Source organism: Lissotriton helveticus, chromosome 7, assembly GCF_964261635.1.
Source record: "Lissotriton helveticus chromosome 7, aLisHel1.1, whole genome shotgun sequence".
Lineage (NCBI taxonomy): Eukaryota > Metazoa > Chordata > Amphibia > Caudata > Salamandridae > Lissotriton > Lissotriton helveticus.
In genome coordinates, this window is record NC_136068.1 from 1,309,073,995 (window position 1) to 1,309,097,995 (window position 24,001).

General features: G+C 46.1%; 1 protein-coding gene across 1 annotated transcript; it reads right to left on the reverse strand.

Moving 5' to 3' along the window:
• Nucleotides 1–17,678: 17,678 nt before the first annotated feature.
• Nucleotides 17,679–18,551, reverse strand: LOC144769455 (integrase/recombinase xerD homolog). Its single transcript, XM_078653562.1, has one exon. It carries the CDS (start codon nucleotides 18,549–18,551, stop codon nucleotides 17,679–17,681), a length of 873 nt encoding a protein of 290 aa, XP_078509688.1.
• Nucleotides 18,552–24,001: the final 5,450 nt, after the last annotated feature.

Sequence of the window (24,001 nt, forward strand, 5' to 3'; positions counted from 1 at the left end):
TTTCCTACGTGTGTGGAATTGTATTTTTTTTCCGAAGGATTTACTGATTTTGGTGATACTCTACTTTCATTGGCTATTCACACGGAAGACTTTTCCCTTGGCTCTCCTCATTGGATGTTGTTATATCCTTTTTATTGGCTGTTGGTAAGCACAAATTTCAGACGGATTTTCTCATTGGATATTACTCTGCAATGCTGTATCTATGAGGAATCGAATTCAGTTTATCATCAACTGTGGAGATATTTACAAGGAGGAAACACAAATAATCATTACTGCAACAACATAATGTACAGTAAGTGACTTCTGTGATTCGCACACACAATTGCGAGTTACAATTCTTCTTATTTAAAAAAAAAAAAAAATCTCTACAACAACTTTATTTATTTATTATTTATTAATTTAGATTAGTCTATATAACTATGACGGGGATTCAACCTCCTCCATCTTTTTTAACTACTAAAGGTGATCCTCCAATTGAATGGGACATTTGGGAACCTATGTTTTTAGCGTATGTTGAAGTTCTAGAAGAAGAAGACTGTGGAGCAGAAAGGAAATTAGCACTGTTAAAGCATTGTCTTGGAGGGATTGCACTCAAAGAATTCAAAAGTTTACCTCCTTTAAGTGATACTTCTAATTTAAACGTATATCAAATTGCAGCTAAACAACTTTCCATTAGATACGGTAAGAAAATTATTATGGTTATGGAAAGATTTAAATTCTATTCAAGGAAACAACAAACAAATGAGTCTATTGACAATTACGTTTCTGCCTTAAGAGCATTAGCGGTTACATGTGACTTTGAACACATTAATTATGACCAAGTTCTAAGAGATCAGATTCTCATGTGTACCAACAACAAAAAGATACAACAGAGGTTATGGACAACTTCTGACATGACTTTAAATACTGCAATTGAGATAGCCAACTCAATTGAGCATTCTGAGAAATTTGTGGATGAAATTCGATCACAAAACAACAATAAGCCAGATGTGTTGCTTCTCAATAGAGAAAATGACAAGCCTAAGGATTCAGACATGTATAGGAAAACTATTAATCCAAGGAATGATAACCAGTACAAGGGTGAAAATAGAAATAGATGGCAAAAACCTGATCAGAGAATGAATAGTTGGCAAAGATCGGATCAAAGAGCAAATAATTGGCAAAGGCCAGATTCAAGGATGTATAATATGTATTGTTTCAGATGTGGTAGTGGTTACCATCTAGGGAACTCGAAGTCATGCCCAGCTTTGGATAAAGTATGTTCAAGATGTGAAAAAAAGGGGCTTTTTTTTTTAAAAGTTTGTAGATCAGCACCAAGGAAAGTCAGTTTAGTTCAAGATCAGGAACAAGAAGGTTCAAGTGATTGTGAATTTGATGTTAATACTATAATGTGTATAACAAAGGAACCTAAAGTCAAGAAATTTCCTTCTTGTGATATTATCATTAATGGAATATCTACCAAAGTTTTTGTAGATTCTTGCTCATGGTACACCATTCTACCTGATATTCTATTCAGATCCAATTGGCCTAGAGTTAATCTAATGCAACCAGATATTACACCAAGTGGCTATACTGGCCACAGACTGCAACTCATTGGTTACTTTATAGCTGAACTCAAATTCAAGAGTCGTTCTACTTATGGAAAAATATATATTACAAAATCTGGTGATTCATTATTAGGTTGGCCACACCAGGAACAACTTGAAATGAAACTTGATCCAAATGCTGATCCTCCTGTTTACTCAATTGATTCTGAACCAAGTAATTCTAATTCTGTACTAAGTAAAGAGAAAGAAGATATGTCGATTTCAGAAATAAAAGGGAAATTCCCTAAATTATTTTGCACTGATTTAGGAAGGTATAAAGTATTTGAGCATCGGATAAAAGTACATGCAAATGCCTTGCCTGTCTGTCATAAAGTCAGAAATGTTCCTCTTTCATATAGACAAAAATTAAAAGAAATCCTCAATGATATGTGTGAGAAGAAAATAATAGAACCAATTGAGTCATCCCCTTGGGTTTCCCCCATTGTGATTTCGATTAAATCAGGGGGAGATCTTCGTGTATGCATTGACCTACGCAGTCTGAATAATGCTATTTGTCTGGATTCGCATTCTTTACCTAATCTACATGAGATGGTTTCCACCTTGGACAATTTGGATTTGGCAAGCGCGTATCATCAGGTGGTTCTACATGAAGACTCAAGAGACTTAACTGCTTTTATTACACCTGAGGGTTTATATAGATTTTGCAGGATGCCTTTTGGCCTAGCAAGTGCAGCTGCGGTATTTCAAAGGTTGATGAAAGAGACTTTAGTTGGTTTAACTGGAGCAATCGCATTTCAAGATGACATCTTAGTTTTTGGGAAAGATGGTGTTGAACATGACAAAAATGTATTCAAGGTGTTAAATGCTCTGTCAGATAAAGGTCTAACACTTCGTGCCTCCAAGTGTAAGTTCAGGAGAGAAGAAGTGGAATATCTTGGACACTGTATTAGTGGAGATGGTATCAGACCTAAAACTTCACATTTGGAAAATATTAGCAAAGCACCTATTCCTCAAAACAAAGAACAGTTGGTAGCTTTCTTGGGACTTGTCGAATTCTATGCTAAATTTATTCAAAACTATGCAACTGTAATTGAACCGTTTAGGTTGCTTTTAAAGAAAAATGCCAATTTTGAGTGGACAAATTCTATGACGACAACTTTCAATGCTGTAAAGTCAATGATCATTAGTGCACCTTGTCTCAAACCATTTGTGATAGGGAAGAAATGTATTGTAATGGTTGATGCAAGTAATTGTGGATTGGGTGCTGTGTTGATTCAAGAAGAATGGGGTAAAGAATGGATTGTAGCATACGCTTCAAGGACGTTAAGGGACTCGGAACGACATTATTCTGTAATTGAAAGAGAACTTTTGGCATGTGTTTGGGGAGCGGAACATTTTCGACCTTTTTTGTGGGGAACAAAATGTGTCATTAAGTCAGATCATAAACCTTTGGTGCACATATTGTCACCGGGTGGGGGACGTACACTCTCTTCTAGATTGGCAAGACTTTCTTCTAGATTACAAAATTTCCAGTATTCTTTGGAATACATTCCTGGGAAGTCTAATGTTCATGCTGATTGCATGTCAAGACTTCCATTGGCTTGCAAGGAATCTGATGTGGTTGATAAAGATGAGTGTGAAGTTGCACATGTTTTCAATGATGTCAATTTAGTATTTGGAGAGAACTCAGTAGTACAGGAAAAGACATGGGAAGAAGAAATGAACAAAGATTTAGAACTCAAAGTAGTGAAAGAGTATATATTGAAGGGTTGGCCTGAAGGAGAGAATTTTACCGGAGGTTTAATGAGTTATCATAAAATTAAAGATGAACTGGCCATAGAAAATGGCATCTTATTAAGAGGTGATAAATTTATTCCACCTTTTGGTCTCAGGAAGAAGTTTCTTGATTTGGCTCATGAAGAGCATTTGGTATATCAATCACTAGAAGGCGTTTAAAAAACAATTTCTGGTGGCCTGGTATTGATTACTTTGTAGAACAACAAGTGAAAATATGTGAATTATGTGCTAAGAGTGATAAAACAGCTAAGGCTTTTCCCAGTGTACCACAACCTGTTGAGTTACCTGTTTCACCTTGGAATAAACTTGGCATTGATATTATTGGACCATTTAGTGTGTTGCCACAACAATACTCTTTTGGCATAGTGCTAATAGATTACTTTTCAAAATGGCCAGAAATAAAGATGGTCAAGGAAGTTACCAGTGATGTCATTATACAATTTTTGGATGATGTTTTTTGTAGAGAGGGTATTCCTCAAGAGGTAGTTACGGACAACGGTCCACAGTTTGTTAGTAAGCAAATGGAAAGTTATTTTAGTAGGTGTGGTATTTCTCATAGAAGAATAGCGGTATTCCATCCAGAGGCTAATGGCCAGATAGAGAGATTCAATAGAGTAGTCAAGGAAGCTATTCAATTAGCTGTCAAAGGTGGTCTATGCTGGAATAGGGCGTTACAGTCCATGCTATTGTCCTACAGAACTACTCCTAATGCAATTACCTTATTATCTCCTTTTGAGTTGCTGAGAGGGCGGAAACCCAGTACAAATCTTGTTCCTTGGTGGTTAAAGAACAAGGATAGTGGTCGAATTGATTTCGCAGAGGTTGATTTTGGGGAGATTCGCAAGAAAGTTGATGCTTATAAAGAGAAAATGAAGAATGATTTGTCCAAAAAAAAGGAGACAAGAAGTTGTGTTCCTATTAAAGTGGGAGATTTTGTGAGATTAAAAAAGGGGGGTTATGTACATAAGGGATTAGCAAAGTGGTCTGATCCAATTGAAGTAGTTGAAGTATTTAAGAATGCTGTAAGAGTACTGGATGGAAGCGTTTGGCATTTTAGTAGAGTTTCAAAATTTAATTATAGCAAGCACTTCCCTGAAGATGATTCATCTAATGTGTTTTTGGATGAAGATGATTCATCTAATTTGTTTTTGGATGTCAATACCAATAGTTCAAGATTGTCTGAGTCAGCTGTTGTTTCAAGTAGTTGTGATTTTAATGCACAAGAATTGTTGAGAAGTTCAAGGAGTCGCAGGGCTACTGTACGGTTCAGGGACTTTATTCTTACTTAAAGAAAAAATAAAAAAGAAAAGGAAGGAGGTGTGTGGTGTCATGTTGTTGTTTGGAATGACGCGCGTGTATGCACGCGCGTCATCCACAAACAATATGCGTGTCTGGTTGTTATTTGAATGTGTGAGCGTCGCGTGTTGTGTGAGCGTGCTGTGTGTATGGAGATCTTGTGTCTCGTGTGCGTGTTGTGGTTTGAATGGAGGTCGAATGTATTTAGGGAGTAGACTGACAGTTTACTGGCATTCAAAACCTGTACACTCATGTACTTACATGTGGATTAAAACTTTCCTACTTTATCAACGGATTCTGCTCTTTTCTTCCTGGAATATGGTTAATATCTTTTTGTAACACTCTTCTTTATCAAATTGACATTTGCAAACTCGAGAATTATTAACAAATCCTCTACCACCACCTTGGGCTTGTACCATATCACTCATCGTCCCAACTCCTTGTATCCCAAAATCAAATCACGTTAATTCTGACACAAAATCCACATCTGAATTCATCCTCTTATTTCTATTTCTCCTAATCTGCTTTGTCTGTGTGATTACCAAATTCTCTTTTACTTTCACTACAGTTGCTACAGTAGTTAGCATACTTCATCAATACTCTTAAACTGCCATCACATTACACTCTATTGAATATGAGAACAAAGCTCAGGATGCAACCCAAAAACAAAAGCTGATACAAATCCGCTACTACCTTCTCTTTCTAGCTCCTTAACTCCACTGTACTTACTATACATCGCAATAAGTATTGCATAATAAGCATGCACTGACTCTTCGGCTCTTGGGGGGCTCTCATTATCTTTGTCTAGTTCTCCTTTCCGCTGCACGTTATTTCTAAATGCTGTAACACTGCTCTATATTTTTCCACAACCAAATAAGCTGGCGCATAATTCGGTGGAACTCTTCCTGGTTCCTTTGTTGGCAAAGTGACAACCACTTTGCATTCCACCCGCATATCTTTGGGAACAACAATATCAAACAATGTATCCAAAGCACCTTTGAAATTTGCACTAATCTGTGAACCTCCTTAAACCACTTGTTGTTTTCTCTCAGTTTTGGAGTTTTGGAAACATTTTCATAAAAGCATAAAGCTCAACTCTGGGGAAAAAAGCCCTGTCTCTGATTTTGCTTCAGGCTCACTCATGATCACATTCACTCCCTTTCCTGTGTCAATATTCTTCTTTTCAAAATGTACTTTCTTTTTCCATTTGTCCCGGTATTTTCTCAAATCACTCTAGTCCTTTATATTCTCAACTAAGTCTCTGATATGTGCTCGCAGTCACCAATATTCGCTATTTCTGCTTTACCCAATTCCATTTTCTGGTTTCAATGCAAGCGACGAATTTTGTCTTAATCCACACCAAGCTCTTCTGCTAAATCTTCAAGCTTTGTGCACACTATAAAGCCACCTGATTGATTTTCTTAAAACATTTTCTAATCTATAACATTATGTAATATATTCATGTTATACCGGCAAGGTCCTAGACATACCCAAAAATGAGAGGGGATGTCCTCACACACCACCAGGTGTCATGCTTCGTCACAGGACTCCCCACACTCTTCAACAAACTAGTTTGATGAAGACCAGGCCTCAACAGAGTCCATGGAATTCGTCAGGATAGATTTCAGATCCTCTGGTAGCATCTATACAATGTATATGCCACTATGTCGGTGGTCTAACCCTTGTCAACGCCCTACGTTCCTAAGTCCATACCTACCCTAATTAAGGGTTATCTGGGCCCCATGGAGGAAGGGCTCAGGATCCCCTGTAGTTAAGGACTGCCTAAAAAAGAGTTTGAGATTAGAATTTAGAAAAAAATCATGTGGGTTTATTAAATGTTACAATGTAATACAAAAATTTGAAAATACAGTAGTAATCTTGTTATATCCTCGAAATATCTGAAAAATGTCACCAGTGCTGCAGGTCTAATGACTTGACTAATGTACTCAACCTAAAATGTGCTTGACCCATAAACTCTCAAAGTCTCAAATTGTGTGGTACTAGGCAAATATTTTATTTCACAGAGATGCCTTTTTCTTTATTATCACATATGGGGGGTACATTCAAATATGTGACTTTGACATGTCTGCTGTACAACAAAACTATTTTTTTTCAATTTATAGACTAAACATTTGCTCCATTTCTTTTCACCATATTACATTGACTTTGCTTTTTAAACAGGAAACAAAGCCCATAAGGCCAACTATATTCCAGATGACAAAGAAAATATAAATATATGTATGTACATACCCCACGTCCCTAATCCTGTAGCTATCAATTGAGCAGGATGTAAATTTACAGATAATAAGCAATGTACCACAATCACCCTGGCCATCCTTAACATTCGCGCCTTTTACAATAAAAATCTAGCCCACATATAGGGTACACATTACCCCTGACTTGCCTCTTAGTTCCTTAATAGCATTATCATCAGTTCAGGGGCAGGACTGTTTCTCAGTTCATATTTAAAAACTCTCACTTTTTATAAATATATTACTAAAGGATGATGTGTTAGCCCACTGTCATTTACAAACAGCCATTTTCCATTGAAATGGCCAAAACTTTCCCACTGACATGCAGTTTTACAGACACCACTAATGCGTGGTAGTCGTCTTTCAGCACATATTTATCATTTGTACATCACAAAGTAAAGTATTCTGAATTGTTTTGATTCTATTTAGATCTTTGTTTCCATCTCACTTCAGAATTACAAAAAAAGTGCTTTCCTAACTACTGAATATATTTTGAAATATTTGTACAGTTAATTTACAGGCTATATAAATTGTGTGGACCCAGCACCATTGTCAGACAGTTTACTTTACAAAATCATCTAACTTTGCAGTCTGTTAAGGAAAAGTAAACACCAATCAATCTTCAGGACAAAATAGGCAGCAATTTTGAAGAAGACATGGGCTGGCATTTGACCTCTGTTTTTGAACCCCCAGCAAATAAAAACAAGAATTAAAGGCATATTTTTTGTTCATTCACTTTCGGAATGAGCATAACTCCTGTTCTATGCCACAGCCAGTAGGCCATAAAAATAGCTCGCCCTGATAATGGACATTGGGGGGCAGCCAAACGCAGGGAGGTTTGCTCTCCGGAGATATTGGATGAATGGTGCAGCTCATGTTATATATAGGCTATTCTTGAGCATCAATGTGTTGGTGGCCAGTCCAACATAAATACATCCATTTTACATCGCCCATCACCATTTTGGAAGGTGACATGATGGCCGGAACGATAGATAGTGTTAATTTCTTATTGTAAATGTCTTTGTTTTCCTGAGGGAGGAATTGTCGCATAGAGGACAAGAGAGTGCAAGAAGCCATGAGCCTGCTTGCAGTGGCAGGCCACCTGGATTTAATTTTACCACACGCGTATTTTGCAACGTACCCAGCATGTCGGGCGACAGGCAGGGTAGCTGCAGCGGTTATGGCGTGTCTGACACCATGCGGACCATCAATGGAAGGCAGCCAGATGTTAGCCAACAGGGGCCGCTCACATTGTAGGAGCGTCCCCCGGCTTGGAGCACGTTGGGACAGCAGGCGACAGGGAGTGAAGCGGGTAATCTACAATACCATGGCAACCTGGGGGGGGGGGATGAGTGGGCAGTACCAGAAGGACAAGGGAAGAGGATCAGTGGAGTTGGGAGGGGGCTGCTGAGACAGGATACGTGGGGGCTGATGACGCCATGGGGGCCGGCCAGACAGGAGCAGGCATAAGGCAGAGAACATGCAGTGGGAGGGGTAAAGTGAATAGCAGTGACGCCCGGTACCCATGTTGCAGGGAGGGTGGCAGGATAGGGTCCCTCTGGGCCCCAGTCACGCTGGTCAGAGGAGGGAGGGTGGGTACTGGGGGAGCAGGATAGGTCCTCTGTTATGGCCCAGGTTGAGGCAGATGGGAACAGAAGCAGGCATAACTGTGGCCCCCACAGGGGGCACAGCCACGGCCCGCCCAGTGGCTGTGTTAGGTAAGTGCGGAGATGAGGAGTAGGATGGCATGGACGAAGGGCAGTGGAGCACAGATGGCTAAACTCAGGACTGAGTACAGGTCCTACCACAGGACAGGCGTGCACAAAGGAGTGGGGTGGGGCTCAACCCCGGCATGGCGGGGGGAACACTCAGTGGTGAAGGGCCGGGACGGTGCCAGGGACAGTCTTTGACAGGCACTCAACATCGGCAGGCACAGTAGGATAGTGAGGAGTGGAGTAGACCACAGGGACAGGGAGGTAAAAGGCGACAGCTGTGGGTGCTTAAGCAGGAGGAAAGGCAGGAAGGGATATTAACACTGGTACACCAGACCTCCATTTTTATTTACAGGATTACCACCAGGGCGGCTGAGCGGACTCGGGAGATCTTGGTGTGGCTCCCTCAACTCCGAGGAGAAAAGAAGGCAGGGTCTAGTGCGGCCAGCCGGAGGTTGAGAGGGACAGATCATACACCGCCACATGAAGATCTGATGCGACCTCAGCAGTGCTTCAACTTGGATGGGTCAGTATGGCTCCCGGGGCACATGGGCGCGTCATGGAGTGGCATAAAGCAGAGGTGCAGCCAGAGGGAAGTATCACGGCCCCCTGGCGAAACTTGGATGTTTGAGTTGCGGATCAGTCAAAAAGGTAAGCGGTGCTGGGAGATGAAGGTGGTCTCGCCTTCATGACCGCTGGATAGCGGTGAAGGGGCCGCACAGTTGGATTTTGATAAGTGGATTTCAGAAGACGGTGGACTGGTGGAGGAGCAACACAGGTTTTGGCGAAGCAGTGCATGCGGGAAGGAGGTGAGGGGAGGTATGGATAACAAGGTTGTTTCTAGAATTTTGCAGGCACAGCTTAATGAGCGGAGTACACAAAGCTCAGGAATAGTCAGTGGAGGCCCTTTACATCTGGTTAGGTGGCTGGATCTGGAGCTAAGGCCGAACTTGATGCCAGGTAAGGGTGATAAGAGTTCGGAGGGAGGTACGGAGACGTTGTGTCCACAGGGGTGGATGCAAGTGATGACGAGGCAGCAGGAATCTCCACTCAAGGAAAGGATTGTATGTGAAGGATGCAGGGGTGGGACCAGAAGAACAGGGCCCTGGGGGAAAAAGTGGGGTGGCCCAAGAAGCCAAAGGGGGTTCACGGGTGCAGCAATACACCTTGATCAGTAACAGTGGAAGTGGGGGGTCAAGGATGAGAAGGTCAAAGGACACGGAGGGAGGGGCGGAAGGACGAGGAAAAGCAGAGGTACAGGATACTGGGAGTAAGGAGAGGACAGAGCTCAAGATCAAGAAATTACCTTATAAGGGGGTGATGAAGCCCCTTGGCACCCATTTAATTTTGGCAAAAAAGGAAAGGATTTGAAAGGGGGAGTATGTTGAGATGCTGAAGTTGCTACACAGGGGGCTTATGGCAGAAGAAGGTTCCAAGAAGGAAGAGTACAAACTGAAAAAGCAGTCAAAAGTGCATACGACAATAGAGAACTGGACTGCAATGTTTTTGATTTTCGCTGGTGTATTCTGCATAAAATACCAAAAAGTTGTGTGTTGTTGTTCAAATATACAGCTGCAATCAGAAAAGCTCATATCAATTATGGGGGTCACGCCTGGGTGCAATATGATGAGGAGTGACACTCGAGTTTAACATGGAACCCTGGGGCACAATGGGGGGAAATCGACAATGACCTGTGGCAGAAAACAATGGTCCCAGATAAGTTCCTTAAAACCATACCTACTGTGAGTGGCCTTCCATTAGTGTACCAGCCCTTTCAGCCCTGTTACATCCAAGGAGGAGTGGGAGCAGATGCAAGGAGTCCAGGAGGGTCACCTGGGAAATCCTGGGTTTTTAACAAAGGTTACTGCACGAAAGAATATTGCAAATTCCGGAACGAGTGCTCCAAGTGTGCAAGCAGACACTCCCTGGTACGATGCCACAGGGCGACGGGCGACGGGCGGCGGACAGGGACAATATTTCAGAACAGTTGGCACCACACCAAGGGCATAGCAGGGATTTCAGGCCGCTGGTTATCGTGGAGATCGTGGCACCCACGGATACATGGGCAAGGGCTCATACTCCAATTGATTTGGAGTGTTTGGAATTTTAGTTTTCCCAGTATCACAACAGGGAGGATGCCCAGCTGCTGCGTGATGGCTTCCAAGAGGGTTTCAGGCTGTAGTATGAGGGCCCTAGGATGTGGTGGTGGGCAGACAATTTGAAATCAGCACAGTCTCACAAACAGGTGGTGGGTGCAAAGATCCAAAAGGTAGTGTAATGGAAGGCCTGTTTGATGAATGGCCACTGCCAAACTTGATCGTACCTCCCATTGGTGTTATACCTTATAAAGACGAAGTTCAGTTTCAGCTTATTCAACATTTGTTGTGGATGGAAGGGAATTCAGAAAGTGATTTTATACCGGAGATGATCCCCTTGGTATCATATTCTTTGGTAGACATGGCTCTGGAATTGGTGGAACAGATGGGGAGGGGGCCCAAATGCAAAGTCAACATAAAGTCTGCATTCCTGTTGTTGCAGTTGCACTCGGAAGTTTTCAATTTGATGGTCAATGGTATGTGGACAAAGCGTTACCTATGAGATGTTTCACCTTATGTACTTTGTTTGAGCGTTTCGTCTCCTTTCTTAAGTGATTGTTCACGTGGCACACTGGGCAAGGGACTGTGACACATTACCTTGATAATTTCTTCTTCGTGGGTCAGCCAGGTTCTTTGGATTGACGACGACAGTTGACAGTTTTAAAGAGCTCATTGGTGAATTGGGGGTGCTGATGGCCCCAGAGAAGACAATGGGACACAGCTCTGTACTCTGCATTCTGAGTATTGAATTGAGTAGCGATGGAGGCACGGCTACCCGTGGAAAAAAAGATACACATGCAACTGCTACTAGACACTATGTTGACAAATCCTAAGGTGACCATCAGGGCGGTGCAAGTCCTGCTGGGCCACTTAACTTTTTTTTGCATGTTAGGTTGTGAGCGATCAGAGGATGTTTTGCTTGTGGCTAAGCATATCACTAGCTGGGCTGTCAAAGCACCATCACCATATGCCGTTCTCGGCTGGCGCGAAGGAGGATTTATGTATGTGGCACATGTTTCTGGAGTAGTTCAATGATATCCAATTTTGGCCTTGAAAGAATGTGATTGGGAGGCATAGACATACTCGGATGCAGCAGGGGGCCTTGGATTTAGTTTGCACTGGCTGGTCAGGTGGTGCATGGAGGAATGGCCAGCGCCCTGGAAACACGGGGCAGGAGCATTGCCTTTCGTGAATTCTTTCCCCTATCATGGCAGTGACACTATGGGGGAGAAAACTGGCACACAGAAGGGTGTTTAGAATTTACAACATGGCAGTGGTACAAATTGTTAACAAACAGAACAGTTGGCAAGAGATGTGCAGGTCCTTAAGCTGTTGCAGGTGTTCATGATGGTTGTCCCCCCAGGAGGGAGTGGAGGGGGGCAAAGAGGCATCCTGCTATTGATAAGGCCTGGAGGAAAGTGAACAGGGGCATGCTGGTCTTTTGTAGGGGCAAGGATTTTGGTAGGGAGGATCACCCTGATTTGAAATATGATACACTGGAATTTAGGAAAAGGGTGCACTTGTCTCATTACAGGATAGAGTTATAGTTGCTGGAGAGGATGTGGCTTAACAGTTAGAGAGGCCGACTTTGAAGCTGGGGAGCCAGGTTCGAGTCTGGCGGGAGGCTCAAACATCCTGTGATCCTAGGCAAATCACTTATTCTCCCCATGTCTACCAAAATTGAATGTGTCCTTGTGTACTGTAACTGATGCTCATGTAAAGCACTCCAATACCTTCGGGTCGAGTCGCGCTATATCAAAAAAACTGAAAAAAGGAGATCCTGGCCAACTCGGCATTGCAGTGAGCGCAAAGTAAATAATATTATTAATTTATTTACTTACTTTACTCCTGGCCATCATACGTCCGACTCCACTACCCCCACCCTGCCCCTACCCCACCTGCCTCACCGCCCGCAGCACTCCCTCTGCGAGTCGCCACTGGGTGACGTGTTGTCTGGTGAGGTTTAGTTTTGTAAAACAAAGGCCAAGGGTTGTTATTGTGATGTGCACCTGTTTTCAATAAAGCAGCACTTTTTCACACAATAAAATAAGTACATGGTCTGTAACGCTCCACCTTTGACCCAATGGGTTTTGAGGGGGCAGCCGACCGTAGGAGTGGCTTTCCCTCCGCCCCAGGGATATTGGGTGAATGGTGCAGCCCAGACTACATACAGGCTATTTTTGGGCTACAATGTTTTAGTAGGCAGCCCAACATAAATACGGCCATTTTACAAAGCCCACCACCATTTTGGAAGGTGACACAGTGGCCGGAAGGCAGATAATGTTATTTCTTCCCACCCTTCCCTGCTGTAATTTAGGAGTTCCATGGGGTAATTGGTCCATCTGTTTTTTCACGATTAGCAGGTGGTGTTCTTGATTGCAGGTGCGCAGGGATGGGGATATATTAATTGTCACTTGAAGCAGGTGCAAGGCGTTTGGTTGATAAATTGTCATGGTTATAGATTAAGATTATTGTTGGGAACATAGGTGGATCAAGAAAATGGGGATGTCAATAAAGTTACACATAGATGAAGCACAAAATAAAAAGTTAAGATTTAGGTTAATAAATAGATGGATGTTATTAGGTGTAGGATAAGTGATAAGGGAGTCAAAGATCACAATTTCAATACCAGGATAGCATGTAGAAATGTAAGGGGGCAGAACCTTAGGGGTAGGGGGTAAGCGACTTTAGGTGATGTGTTGTCTAGTGAAGCTTAGTTTTGTAAGGCGATGGTCAGGGTTATTATTGTGATGTACACCTGTTTTCAATAAAGCAGCATTTTTCACACAATAAAATGAGTATGTGGTCTGTGCTGCTCCCCTTTGACCCAAATCCAACTCGCCATAGCGAATGGGTGAGTACATTTCTCGAGGCCTGCATTACAATACATAGGAATCATTTGCCATGAAGGCTCTAAGTAACAGGAAAAGTACAAAATAATAAGAGCAATCAGAAACAGAATAAGTCTGAAATATGCAGTGAAATCAGTGAGAAATCAGACAGTATTGCTAGAGGTCCAGGAAAGGACTCCGAAATCTGTTTCACTCCCATCAATGAGTGCTTTGAATAAAATTTTCCTTACTAGAACATTACAGAAACTGCAAAGTCCGCATAGTGTGAGCATTATTACAACAAATCACAATTCTTTTTTTAAACTTCACATAACCCTACCATCTTTGCACTAACCCTCTAAAAATATTGTCTCTTCTGACCTAAAGTCGTCCCGAGGTTTTTAAATAAATTAGTTACATAATCAACTGAGAAACATTGTGAATTAATGCAATACAGTGTGTTAGCAAGAAGAACTTTAAAAAATAACACAAAAAGCTAGCTCTAGTGAGTTCTTTGAGAACAGTGTTATACAGCAATAAACAATTCATGTCTTGCTGCATGTAGTTTCAAGTGAGAAATATAAACACAGAATGAAAGTCATGATTCAGTATCCATTTTAAACAGGGTGTGTTCAAGGCCTGAGGCCTAGTTAAATCAAAGCCATAAAAACACTCTTTAACGTATCATAACGATTTAGTTATCAATTACAATAGATCTATGTCAGTATGCAAGGGAGAATTGAGATGCAGAGCAACTAATATTAGTGCACATTTTAATTCAAACGCTCAAAAGCTTACTGGGGGGAACACAACATTAATTTTATCAACGAACATACAACCAACCACAATCATACAGTTAAACCACTCATATATGACCTAGCAGGTACACCTTTCTAGGCCTTATATGCTTAACAGGTCGGTATGCCCATGGATACTCTGGGCCTCATTTATGAAAAGTGACGCATCGCTGCGTGAAAACAGCGATGCGTCACTTTTCATTGCGCCCTCTGTGCGGACATGCTGGATGCATCATAATTACAGTATGATGCATCATGTCGCAAGGAGTTACAGATACATAAGTATTTCTGACGTATCTGTAGGCGCAAAAATGACCTATTGCTGGAGTGAGTCACAAAAGTGACGCAACTCCAGCAATGGGTAATTTCACATGGGCAAGTCCCATTTTAAATGTGCCTGCGTCAGTCTTACGCCTGCTGTGAGGCAGGCGTAAGACATTGACGCCTTTGCATCCTAGAAGTGGCGCAGGGAAATCTCATAGATTTTACTGCGTCACTTCTACGAGGCTCACTTGCGTCGGAACACCCACCCTGCATACATTATACCTGGCGAAGGTATAATGTGGCGCAGGGGTTTACAAAGTGACACAAGGGCTCATAAATAAGCCCCTCTATGTGAAATGTACTTGTCCACTGAACACCAGAGTCTGCGTGATGCTGAGCAGATGTTGATTTATCTTTATACAGTTCTTGAGACTTATTTAAGAGCTGCAGAGGACATGGGTTCATTGGCGTCCAGACATAGGCTGTAGCCAGAATCACTTCCCCTCATAACCTAAATAAGTAATGCATTCAAAGCCATATTCTGGTCGTGGGAACCTTCCTCCTCCTTGGTGGGGCACTTGGGGAGGACAACGTAGGCCTCCCCTAGGGTAAAAAAAGAAAGGAAGCGAGGCCACAGGGCAGAGGAGAGCTATTTATACCCCAGCTGTGATTAACAAGTGAATTAAAATGTCAGTTGCTCGGATGGGTTGTACAGCACAGATGCCTGGATGAATTTATGTCACTGATGCAATGATCATCTTTGAACTTCCCCATATGTAAAAACTTCAGAAAATGCGTTCTCTAAAAACACAGAAAATGCACAAGCACAGGGAATCGCAGTTTCTTTTAGCTTAGAAACATTGCGTAGGCTCAGAAGCATCTGCAGCTGTCGTTTAAAATATGTAAAAGAAGATTACCTAATTAAAACTCGATAATATTCACTAGTCTCATTGTCAAGAGACAAGGAGGGTGACAGGGTGCCTGGCACGGGGCCTTGCCCTCAGAGCGAAACCATGATGGCTGCAGTGAAGCCATGATGGCTGCCGAACGTCAACTTGTGCGTGACGCCTGATGTGAATCAAAGCAAGGCAATGCTTGCGTCCGAGTAGCGCCCAGCACTGTGTACTTTGAAGCAGGAGAAGAAAGAAAATAATCTAAATAGACACATCACGGCAACAGGACCCCCCACCCCACAATATTACATATCCCGCAAATAACACACAAGACACCAGTGTTAGATTGGGAAAAGTTGCTGCAGGTTTATTACATACATCGTTATGTAATGCTGGGTTATCTTACGGGCGATCCAAAGGCAGGCCGCTTCTCGCCACCTGCCCGCCTGCTGAGCCAGGCAGCACCGAGGCGAACCAACAGTGCTGCCCATTTATTGTAATTGTAATAATGCTCACACCCTTACGGGGCGGAGCGTAGCTAGGCAAGCCCCCGATTGCACAGGCCTACAACCGCCCGAAGGATTACTGGGGCGCCGACGCGTGTTCCCGGGCCTCCCCTGAGGCTCCAGGTTTTAGGCTCTGACCCCTATGTGCCCGCTGCGGTACATTGTTGCACCTTGCTGCTTCCGGATCGCCCTGTAACTCCGCCTGCAACGATAAGAGCACAAATTATAAAGTTCAAACAGCACCCCCACTGGCACTCGGGGTGAGCGGCAGGGAGGGAGAAGAGTGTCCACTGTGGGCGCGCGACGTCCGGAGTGGCAAAGAGGCTAGGAAATGGCGAGGGGAGGTTAAATACCCCTCGCCACGCCTGCCGCCCCGGACGGGCGTGTCCGGCCCACCCACCCTACAATAGTAGCCTCCACCCCCCACGTGGGGGAGGAGCCTAAGAGCAGAGGGCGGGAGCAGCCTTCCGTGTCTAAGGAGGCCGCCCTCCTGATGGCCACCGGGTGGCCTCGGGCAGCTGCATAGACACATCACGGCAACAGGACCCCCCCCCCCACAATATTACATATCCCGCAAATAACACGCAAGACACCAGTGTTAGATTGGGAAAAGTTGCTGCAGGTTTATTACATACATCGTTATGTAATGCTGGGTTATCTTACGGGCGATCCAAGGGCAGGCCGCTTCTTGCCACCTGCCCGCCTGCTGAGCCAGGCAGCACCGAGGCGAACCAACAGTGCTGCCCATTTATTGTAATATAATTACGGGGCGGAGCGTAGCTAGGCAAGCCCCCGATTGCACGGGCCTACAACCGCCCGAAGGATTACTGGGGCGCAGACGCGTGTTCCCGGGCCTCCCCTGAGGCTCCAGGTTTTAGGCTCTGGCACCCCTATGTGCCCGCTGCGGTACATTGTTGCACCTTGCTGCTTCCGGATCGCCCTGCAACTCCGCCACAGCCCCGCCGGCGGCCACCGTCGCCGCCGGGGCCCCCCACCTTAGTTACTTTTTACCTGCAACCTTTACTCCTAAGTGCTTCCTCTAAATCTAAGAGGAACATATCCATGCCTACCGGGGTCAGGTGGACACCATCAACCTCAAAGTACCCCTTGACCCGGTCCTGGATCATCTCATGCCTGATGAAGCCAATGCCCCTTTGCTGGGTGAATTTACGCATAGCTGCATTAAGTCTTCTCCTGGACCTTTCAATCGCATTACCTGATTTGGCGCCATGCCACAGTCTGCGGGGGACTATCTCAGACCACCATACTTCGCACCCGTCCAGGATTTTACAGACCTCCCCCAAGCCATTTTTCATCTTAAGTAAAAGAGCAGTTCTCCCCAGACTAGTAAGGTCATTTCCCCCCAGATGAATAACCCAGTGTTGAGGAGGGGGTCCCCCCGAGGAGAGCTCTTGCCGGAGTCTGTTCAAAAGGCTGTTCCACTGCATGCCGGGGAAGCCCAGCCACACATACTCTGTGTCAGTGAATCTCTTTGTCCAGTTCCTGATCGCCGCCCACCATCCTAACTTTGCGATGGTCGAATGGCCCAGAACCCATACTCTCGACCGTGCCAAAGTAAAGGACTATATCATTTTCAAATGTTTATTACACGTAAAATTGGTCACTACAAACACTGCAAACATAATATAAAATTGAACCATACTGCCATTGCGTGGGAGCCAGGCCTTCAGGGGTGAATGTATTTTTTGTAGCACAGGGACTGCCAGCGCCCCACTTTTTGCACACTCTCTGGCTGCATGCCCGCTTTGAATGCCGCAGTGGCCGCCCCAATCCTAAAAGAATGGCTAGAGAACTTCTTCCCCTTGTCTAGCAAACCCGCTCTGGAGAGGCATGCTATCATAATCTCTTCCATCTGGTACCTGGTGAGAGGGCTGCGGTCAACATGAATAAGGAGGTACCCTGGCCCAGGTGGTCGCAGGGCAAGAAACGCCTGTACTAGCGTGACAGGGCAATATCTGGGGTCTCCTAGCGGGGCCAAGTGTATCGCTATCCCTTTTCCTGCCTGGTCCGTCTTGGATTTCCTGAGTGTGATGGACAGGGCCCCCTCGATTTTGATGTCGTCCACACCTAAAGCGTCCCCTGACCGGTCGTTCCTGGAGCGAGCCACTATTTCGCTGCTTCGGAACGCCCCAAAGAATGCCAAGACAAAAGCTGCTGCAAAGAGGGATGCTTCAAAGGAGGAGTGGGTCACTGGCCCGAGAGCATCTAACATATCCTGCAAGGTGGGGAAATCTATGGGGGACCTGTCATCCGGGGCTCTAGGTTCGTCCCTCGCCCAGCCCTTCAGGGCTGCCCTGATTACGAAGGATTTTGCGGGGTCCTGTGCTCCTGTCAGCTTGGAATCATGGCTGACCGCCGCCAGGTGCCCAGTCACCCAGGAGTGCGAACGACCTTGCTTTCTAGCCCAAACGACAAAAACCCGAACCCTGTTTTCTAGTGTCAGGCCTGCTGCACCCGTTTCCAAGACTACCCTGTGGAATGTAGCCAGGTGACTCGCATACCGCTTTCTCGTACCTGGCGCCAGTGATCTCTCCCCCATTGTTCTCAGTTCTTGCTCCACACCAAGATGCGCCAGAATGCCGGTGGAAAGGGAGTCATCTTCGCCTCCGCGCGCGGGCAGGCCGCTCGAAACCGATCCCACTGAAAACGAGAGCCGCTACATTCTTGACCCCTGCAATGTGCTTAGCCCTGAATTCAATATTGCATCGCAAGCTTCTTTTGGCTAACTCACGCAGTAAGCAAAGTACAAGGGGGCAGCTGGCGGATTGACCGTTAATGGCCTGGACTACGGCCATGTTGTCAGACCAGAAAAGGACCTTACGATTGGAAAGAAACCCAGGCCAGAGATGTAGGGCGATGACAATTGGGAAGAGTTCCAGTACCGTGATATTAGAAGTGATGCCCCGCTTGCGCCAGGCGTTGGGCCATTCCTGCGCACACCAGTGCTCGCCCAGAATCACACCAAAGCCCTCCCTACCTGATGCGTCTGTGAACATGCTGATCTCAGGGCTGTCCACCCAGGGCGCCCTCCAAATCACTGTCCCATTGAAATCTGACAGGAACTCGACCCACATTGCCAGGTCTTCTTTCAAAGCCTCAGACAGTTTCACAAAGTGGTGTCGCTTGACTACCTTAGCTGTGGCCCTGGCTAGCCTCCTAGCAAAGACTCGACCTACTGGGATCACTCTCGCTGCGATGTTGAGTTTGCCGAGGAGGCTCTGGATGACCCCCAGAGGCGCCTTGTCCTTCCCCAGCAAGTCCAAGATGTCCTTTTGCAAGTCCTGCACCTTCCCTGCAGGGAGTCTTGACACACCCATCACCGTGTCCAACTCAATGCCAAGGAATGTGAGTACCCGCGCCGAGCCTTCCGTCTTGCCAGGTGCCAACGGCACCCCCAGGTGTACTGCCAGGTCCATGAAACATTTCAGACCATCGCTACATTCCTGTGTTCCATCCCTCCCAATGAATAAAAGTCATCCAGGTAGTGTGTTACTGCCTCGACGCCATGTTTCACTGAGAGAGCCCACTGCAGGACAGAGCTAAATGCCTCGAAGAATGCACATGACACGGCGCAGCCCATGGGCATGCATTTGTCAAAGTAGAATGCACCCTCCCACTTGAACCCCAAGAGGTGCTGACTTTCAGGGTGGACAGGTAACAGTCTGAATGCCGCCTCTATGTCAGCCTTTGATAACCAGGCTCCTCTACCCGCCCTTCTGATCATGTCTATCGCCATTTCTAACGAGCAGTAGGATACTGAGCATGAGCCTTCTGCCAGCCAGGAGTTAACTGAATCTCCTTCCGGGTATGAAAGGTGGTGAATCAATCTATAAGCACCAGGATCCTTCTTAGGCACCACCCCCAGGGGAGAAACCACAAAATCCGGGAGGGGGGGACCCGAATGGGCCCGACACCCTACCCAAGGCTAGCTCTTTTTTGATCTTATCTCTCACAACGTCTGGTTGGACCCTGGGCGACTTGAGGTTATCGGAATCCCTGGAAATATTGGGGCCCTGGTAAGGTATTCTAAAGCCCTCTAGAAATCCTTCGGCTAGCAGGGACCTGTAACCAATGTTGTGGTAGCCATGTAGCAGTGGCAATAGGTTGGATATGATGATGGGGGAAGGGCCCTTGGTCGTGTTCACAGGTTTGGTTGGGGGTCTGAAACTGGGATGCTGGTGTGATCAGCGTGGGAAAGGATGCAGGGAGATGGGGGCTGGCAGGGCACTCATTTGTCCTGCCTTGGGGGGTGGCAGCCGGCTCCCGCTTGTCGCAGCCAGTGGCCGGGTGGTAGCCACTGCACTTAGCGCAGATGTGTACGAACCTGCACGCCTTGCCCCAGGAGCAGTTCCCGCTGTTGTATAGTCTGCATGCCGCAGAAGAACCTCTTCTGTTCCCTTGTCTGTGTAGTCCCCCTCCCCCACGGCCCCCACGAAAGGACTGCTTGGGCTGCCATTTCTTATCCTGATACTGCTTCTTCCCTGTTTCAGCTTTCTTCTCACTGGTATTGCTCTTAACTGGAGCCTCAACTTTGCCTTTACCCATATGCTGCATCCAGAGTCTAACCTCCATTTGGTCCCATTCCAGCTCCGGGCATACTGCCATCTTTTTCCTGAACTCGCAGTCATACTTGTACCATCCCATACCTCCGTTCGATTCTGCCTCATCAGTAATTACACTGGCATATTGCCATAAACCCTGAGCTTGTTCCGGGAAGCGCTCTGTGACCACTGCTGCCAGGATCGCAAATGCTTGTCTCCAGGTTTTGATCGACTTTTCAGGCCAAGCCTGGTAACGCACCTTCTTCTCTTCCTTCTTGCCCCCCATTTTTCTGATGTCCACCCCATCAGCCCCGATCATGAGGAGAGAGAAAATGTCTATAAATTCTCTCCTCCAGATCCCTTCCTTAGCGGCTTGTGGTACCTGCCATGCTAGGGAACACTTACCAGACAGCATGGGGGCCAAGGTCATTGAGGGTGTGGGTGCAGGGGGCGTGACTGTGGAGGTGGTGGAGATAGCATTGGTAGGCACTGTGGGCTGTGCCACGTGAGCGGGTGATGCTGGTATCGGCGCGATTTGTAACACTGCCTCGGCCGGCACACTAGGCTGATCTATGATAGCTTCAGTGCGCTCTGTCTGCCCTGCTGGAGTAATATTCACCTTGGGGCTTGCGTTCGCCACCGCAGCAACTAGTTGCCCCCCCCAAACTTGTGTAACTACTGTGTTCGCGCTGGCCTGCGGAGCTGGTGATGGTGTAGCCGGCCCCGAAGGTGCTACTGCAGTTCCTGCTAGCTGAATTGCTGCTGTAATTCCAGCTCTGACTTCAGCCATGAAATCAGCTAAAGTGTTTGTGAGCTTACCCAAGTAATCTCGAGTGGCAAAGTTCGTATTGGGGGGTTCCCGGTGGGCGGGGGAGGTGGCCTAGCCGCTGTAGGTGCTGGGGAGGCATGAACGATAACGTTTCTGACCACCTCCGTGTTGCGCTTTTTTGCTGGTACTGGTTCCGCGGGGAAGTCTTTGTTTGTGGGTTTTCGTATTCTCTGGGACCTTCCGAGTCCCACCTCTCCTGTGATCTCCTGCTCTGTGACCTGTAGCGACAAGCCGAGCCCCGAATCACCGGGGTTGTTAGCATTTAGAAGTTCACTGGCCCATGCCACCCCTTTACTCTTAATTAGGTCCATGAGCTCCTTCAATTCTGATTCTTGGGAAGGTCCAGGCGGGGAATCCTCTACTTGAGACGTCTGTGTGAAAAGCGGGGGAGAACCCTGGTTGTCCATAACGACCTTCAGGCTCGCTGAACCTGAAAGGAAAATGCGACTGTAAGCTCTTTGAACGCCTGCCGACTCTAACCCACCGTTGTCCCCTAGCCGTGACTTCCGTGGACAGGTGGCCGCCGCCTTTCCCCCTCCCTTTAAATTGTGCCTAGCACTGACCCCACGCAACATACCTTTCCGTACTTGTCCTGGTAGGTATAGGAGCCCTAGGATGTGCCAAGCGATTCAATAACGGGTCGTGCTGAAAAGGAAGAGCAACATGAGCTAACATGCAGGAAACTTGTTGTGGCTTTAGGGCCTTATGGACTAGGTTCAGTACCCGGGCATGACTGCCTTGCAACACAACCCTCCCAGTCCTTGGCTGTCTTTCTTATCAAAGACTGCCTCGTGTTCCCCTAATTTACCTGCACCCTGCTCTTTGGAGCTGTCCGTCAAAACGTAGCCAGACGGTTCACCGAGCGATGCGACAAAAGAAAACGAGCTGAAAAGGAAGAATACCATGAGCGAACGTTACGGTAGTCGTGGTGACTTTGGGGCACCCTGGGACCAGGTGCAGCAGCACAGACATGCCTGCCTTGCAGCACACCCCTCAGTGTCTCTGGTGGTGTCTTTAATGCAAGACCGCCCCGAGCCCCCTTCAGTTACCTGCACCTTGCTCCTTGGGGCTTGACCCTGCTGGACGTGATTTCTCCGAGGCGATTCAAAACGTAGATGGCTGAAAAGGAAGCACAACATGAGCGAACGCGTAGGTGACTATTTGCTGCTTAGGGCAATCTGGAACCCGGGCTGAACCCAGCCATGCCTGCATTGTGACTTAACACTTCCTTGTTCTCTTAACAAAAAACTGCCCCATGTCTCTATTATTTACCTGCACCCAGCTCCTTGGAGCCGTTCGTCGTAAAGTGTTGCTGGACGCAATTGGACCTGAAATAAAAAGATATGCGAGTGGTCCGGCACACGACTACATTTTACTCGCGTTGTGTGGTACATTGGCCTCCCCCAACCCATGTCCCAACCACCTAAGCAAACTTTTAGCCGAGGGTCTGAGGGCAGGGCCTGCCTCATGCGAGGATCAGCAGCGTGGGGCTCTCTATCGGCCTCACGTTACAGTGGAACAACTCCCAAGTACCCTGCTCATGCCGCGAAGGCTGGGGCATCCCCACCGGGAAATAATGCACTAAAATTCTAAGTGTGAGCGGTAAATCCGTTACGTCCGCGGATTTTTCGGATTTTTAGTGAATACGCAATCCGCGTATTTTACGTATTTTTCACAAAATCCGAAAAAAAAATTCCGCGGATGTAACGGGTTCAAAAGTTGAACCCCCACTCCTGTAACTATTTTACGATGGCGCCAGCAAGCTGCCAGCGCCGTTATAAAATAGTTACAAAGTTAGCTTGCACAGGAACTACTAGATAAAACGAAGCAGGTGCTGCTTTATTTTATCTAAGTGCTTCCTGTGCAAGCTAACTTTGTAACTATTTTACAACGGCGCTGGCAGCTTGCTGGCGCCATTGTAAAATACACTCAAGAGACCCCTGCGCCCTTCGGCGCGATTGCATAGTAACACACACATGGTCGCTGGAACTAGTTGAAGCTCAAATGCAGTGACTCATTCATCAGCCCAGAAACAATCGAGAGCGTCGTCGAGGCTGGGCAATGTGCCTTCTTTACCAAATCTACCGTCGAAAGTCAGCTGTGATGCTGGATAGAGGCCTTTGCATCCTTGACTTTCACGAGCACAATCCCTGTGCTGTTCCTGTGACCAGGAGTCTCTGTATCTTCATCTGCTGCTCTGATCGGCCTCTGACCTTTTATACACACAAGAGGCATGTGCATTCGCATGGAAGCCCCATCCGTTTGGCCATGAGTAGGCACATTGTGTTCGCACGGGTTTCTGCACGTTCGCGAGCGTTTTGTACAATAAAACCCTCGCGAACTTGCAGAAACCCGTGCGAACACAAAAAAAAATACGCTAGGATCCGCAGATTTTGCGTATTTTCGAAATACGCAAATACGCAAATACGCGGATTGCCAATACGCAAAATCCGCTCATGCTTATAAAATTCATTAATTAAATGTAGCCTTTTATATAGCACGAACCTCACCCGAAGGCGTACTGCGCTTCACCAGAGGAACCGGCTGGTGCAAAAGGGGGAACATTACATGTGAAACCGCCACCAACAAGTTACGTTATCTGGAGTTAAAGTGTCGACA